The 5,113-nt window shown below is 31.5% G+C and overlaps 1 protein-coding gene across 1 annotated transcript in view; it reads right to left on the reverse strand.

Annotated features, from left to right (window-relative positions):
* The window catches only part of LOC106472693 (ionotropic receptor 25a-like), a gene marked incomplete at its 5' end in the record, with an annotated part of 49,178 nt that overhangs the window by 42,473 nt on the left and 1,592 nt on the right, over positions 1 to 5,113 (reverse strand). Inside the window, 3 exons of the mRNA XM_013933345.2 lie at positions 3,034 to 3,156; positions 3,627 to 3,800; positions 4,556 to 4,660. Coding sequence (XP_013788799.1) covers positions 3,034 to 3,156; positions 3,627 to 3,800; positions 4,556 to 4,660 — 402 coding nt within the window. The remainder of the gene's footprint in view (positions 1 to 3,033; positions 3,157 to 3,626; positions 3,801 to 4,555; positions 4,661 to 5,113) is intronic.

Below are 5,113 nucleotides of genomic sequence, written 5' to 3' on the forward strand. Positions count from 1 at the left end.
AGAAAAACTTTAATATAACAGCAAATGTACAACGTTTCGACAAGGTTTTATCATCATCAGGTACGAAACGTCGAAACGTTGTACATTTGCTGTTATATTAAAGTTTTTCTTCATTACCTATTCAAGCCGTCTCCAGCCATTATTAGTCTCAAAGTGGGTTCCTCGTCATCGAATTTCAACAGCTTATATATTATACGTAATGATATTGGAATAAAGTATAACAAAGATGAGATGAAGAGGGTAAAATTTTACCAGCGTTAATACAGGATTCAGAACTTATTATATAAATATATATGTTATTAAGTACTTAATAGTAGGAATTGGCAAGGATTCCAAATAATTGACGCGCCGAAAAACCACTCTATTGAATTCCTAAGCGAAAAACCGACCATTCAAACTATTGGTTACGATATATTATGCGCATATATACTAATAATACGCTAAAAAGGTCGCTAACATTTCCGGTATAACAATTCAAAAATTTATAAAACAGCAACGTTTTCGTCTACTACCTACCTACCTGATCACGTCAGCGAGGCTAGCGCCTAGACAGCTCGGACTATCGCTACAAGATTTCTCCAGCTTACTTGACTGGTCTGTGGGTATCCGCTTTTCATATTCCGGTAAGTATATACAGATGTTTTATAAATGGTAAACATATCATGCACGTACTTAAACATCTTTTCAACCCAATAGATGGCGCGACATATTTCGATATGACACGCGCCAGTTTTTAAGGGTAAAATATGTACTTTATACAGGTATAACATAAAAAGTAAACAAGCAAGAGTATTGAAAAATTATGAATTTTAAAATGAAGTAGATATATTGCTACAAAAAGTAATGAAACAGGAATTAAAACCACAATCACAAATTTATAGAATTTAATCCCCATACTGCTTCATTTAGCTATACGGATTGCAATGCCATCTAAAGTAGGGATTGAAAATTGTTTTATAATCCATCCAACTAGTATCACTATAATTGTTTGTGTACTTTTTTATTGTAGCATTTATTTTGCTTTGGGTACTTTTATAACAATTCTACGAATAACCAACGATTGCAAATTTCCGTTAATATATTATTATTATTTTCCTATATATATATATATATATAAGGCGCACATTAATTGAAAAACAGTTGAAAAGAGAGGGTAGTTGCCTGTTTTAGATTTCGGAAAGCTGCATTTATATATCGGCAATTGAGAAGTTGGAGCTAATACAGTTGGAATGAAGCACCGTTTAAGACACAACGAGAAATATAAGAAAAACCGAAACACATTAAGCGTACGAGGAGAATATACACAGGTTTTTTTTTATAAAAATGTCGAGGTAACACACTCAGACCTTTGTTATTTAATATGTAAGCATCATATTTCGACGATTGGATGATTTTGTTTCTCTTCCTGTTGCTCTACGGCTATCTGGTTTAACCGGCCCTAATCTAGAATTGATAGACTAGAAGGATGGAAGCATTAGTAAACTCCACCAACTCTTAAACTACTCTTTACCAGCGAAAAGTGGGATGGATCGCACTTTATAACGCCCCCACAGGCAAGAATGAGTATGTTCAGTTAGGGGCTTCGAATTCGTGATCCACAGATTGCTAGTCGAGCATCCTGACCACCAGGCCATGTTAAGTCACTTTCGAATGAGAAAGCATAATATATATATGTGGGGTAGTAATACAGAACAAGAAATTACTTATACAAATATGTGAGTAAGACAAGAGTGTCTGCCTAGTGCTTTGTTTTGTTATTTATTCTGTAGACTTAGAAGTCGAAATGAGAAAGCATGATATAGGTGGAGTAGTAATACAGAAAAATAGTATGATTTGACGATTTTACTTAACTAAGCCTCACTTTAATCCAACATATGTTAATTCTATGTGCTGATCTAAAGTATAATTTTGAATGCACTATTAATACTGTGTATTTTTTGTGCATTTTCTCCTTAGTATTATCGTTATAAATATAGTCTGTTACATATATCTTCAGATATTGGCAAGTATTCAAATCAGATTGATTTGGGCATTTCCTTTGAAATAATTAAAGTCTTGGTTAATATTTTATTCCTTCTTTACTTCTTCGAAATGAAACCAAATGTTGTTAATAACATATTCTAACCAATGAAGCTACTTTCTTGATGATGCCTTGTTACCAAGAAACTATTGTTATCTCTTTTACCTTACGATTATAAAATTATAATATTATGTTTCATCAAGGGAGTTTAAAACCTCCAGCCTACTGGTGGTTCAGCTGTAAGCTAGAGGGCTTATAACGCTACATTTCTGGGTTCAATCCTTGTGGAGCTTACAGCTTTGAACTCATTGTTTAGTTTTGTGTTTAACAACAACAGAAAAACAAAAACCTTTATTGACAGACGCTTCACTTGAGCAAACTGCCCGCCTTATTATCATGTGTTTTTGTTATTACATGACAATTGGCTTCACAAAACATTTATATTTAAAATTGAATTAAAAATGTTGCTTTTACTTACAAAAATTGGATCAAAGTGAGTTCAAAAGAGATTTTTTGTATTTAATTATGCAAAGTAGATGGGTGTGTTATTTGTAGCTTTAAAATTTTAGTTATCTCTTAGTGGCACAGTCATTTCATTAATTAATTACAAAACATTTTAGTTACAAATAACTTTCATTTAATGATTTGGAGAAAAAAACTAAGAACAAATTGTAAGTATGATTTAACGATCATTGTTATTGTAAGTATGATTTAACGATCATTGTTATTGTAAGTATGATTTAACGATCATTGTTATTGTAAGTATGATTTAACGATCATTGTTATTGTAAGTATGATTTAACGATCATTGTTATTGTAAGTATAATGACTACCTTTAATTCAAATATATCATTTTAATGACATTATAAATAACGTTGTAAATATTAAAAAGTACAAGTACGATAAGATTTCGCGAACATTATAACAAATAAAATTTTGATCTTTTAAAGATTAGCGTTGCAGCTAGGTATATATATAAAGTGTCAAATAGATTACATTAACTGAACACTCACCGTTTCTTCTTTTACTCGTTTCTTGTTTCTAATTTCTACATTGACAATGTTTAGAATAATGTCCTGATAACCTTTCTTGTCTGTTATGATCAGCGGTCTGTCATAAACACCCTCTCTAGACACCTTTTTAAAAATAAAAAAATTAACACTGAGAGGACTGAAAAAACCATTTGGTTGTAACAAAATAAAAACTCTGAACTATCGTAATTGTATTATTTAAGAATTAGTTAATTTTTAACTTACTTAGTGTGTGCCGTATGTTATTTGATGCTGTGTTTCAAACCTAGTTAATCTTCCCTTTGTACCAAATATTTTATATATATATATATATTTGTACATTTTTCTTTTAATTAATTGTTTCCCTATAAAATACGAATATACTATATATACATTTATATTAATAAAAATATTTACTATTTATAGTACTTGTACAAGCAGTTTATATTAGTTAATATTTTGGTGTAAGCAAATAACGATTATTCTTATTAAAACGTTCCAATGTTTCCATCAAATATATTTCGGGATGCGTTGATCATCCTTATCTCATAACAAAACCTTTTCACTACTATATTCCATGCTATCCAAATTTATACCTGATTAATTGCAGAAAGAAGGTCTATCTTTTTTCTTTGGTCATTCTGCTTCTCATTCATTGTCATTCCACATTCCGGGTAATCTAAAGTTGTCGGCCATGAGCCCAAGTCTAACTGTCTGGACAATGCCGTTACAGTGATAAGCGCGAGGTCAAAATAGAATGCCATGTCAGTCTATGAAAGAAGAATGTAGTTATTCTCCTTAGCATTCCTAGTAAAAGATAAAAACTTTGCTACTAATGCTGGATGATTATAACGTTAATATTATTTAGTGTTATTGATAGGACACGTTACTTGATTACCGGCTACTGAATGCCATGTCAGTCTATGAAAGAAGAATGTAGTTATTCTCCTTAGCATTCCTAGTAAAAGATAAAAACTTTGCTACTAACTGCTGGATGATTATAACGTTAATATTATTTAGTGTTATTGATAGGACACGTTACTTGATTACTGGCTACTGAACTAACCATTTATTCTTATTTATCTTTACTTATAGGAAATGCTACTTTTTATTAGTTATAATTCCAAACTATAGCTCTCAGTTACCTTCAGTTATGAGAGATATAACTATACCACTGTTAGGCAATTACCGAATTAATTTCAATTAGCTTTTATTATAAGATATATAACTTTATCATTAGTTACAGAACTATCCTTTCAGTTATAGGTCATATAGTTTCTTCATTGATTAGAGGACCAACCAAATGTTTTCATTAAGTTTCAATTATAAAAGATTCTACTAATCATTGGTTAGAAAATAATCCAATAATTTTCATTCATCTTCACGCACGAGATATAAATTGAACGTTCTGTAGAACAAGTTAAAACTATTTCGCTGCTAGTATAAAAATTATTATTAAAGCGTATAGCTTTATCACAAATAAATGTCACTGTTTCTGAACATACCTACCAAGTTATCTCCTCACCTGAGTAGGAACACTGTTGCCAACAATCTTAGGTTCAATTTCTTGAGGAGAAAAAATCATGAAGTTTACACTGGTACAGTTGCATGTTAACTGCCGAGCGTCGTCCTGGGGACACAAGTAATATAAAGTTAATAATCGTCTATAAAAATATATCTTAATACAGCTCACTGGTACAGTTGCAAGTTAACTGCCGAGCGTCGTCTTGGGGACACAAGTAATATAAAGTTAATAATCGTCTATAAAAATATATCTCAATACAGCTCACTGGTACAGTTGCAAGTTAACTGCCGAGCGTCGTCCTGGAGACACAAGTAATATAAAGTTAATAATCGTCTATAAAAATATATCTTAATACAGCTCACTGGTACAGTTGCAAGTTAACTGCCGAGCGTCGTCCTGGGGACACAAGTAATATAAAGTTAATAATCGTCTATAAAAATATATCTTAATACAGCTCACTGGTACAGTTGCAAGTTAACTGCCGAGCGTCGTCCTGGGGACACAAGTAATATAAAGTTAATAATCGTCTATAAAAATATATCTTAATACAGCTCACTG

The sequence above is a fragment of the Limulus polyphemus genome, unplaced genomic scaffold, assembly GCF_000517525.1.
Source record: "Limulus polyphemus unplaced genomic scaffold, Limulus_polyphemus-2.1.2 Scaffold5531, whole genome shotgun sequence".
NCBI lineage: Eukaryota > Metazoa > Arthropoda > Merostomata > Xiphosura > Limulidae > Limulus > Limulus polyphemus.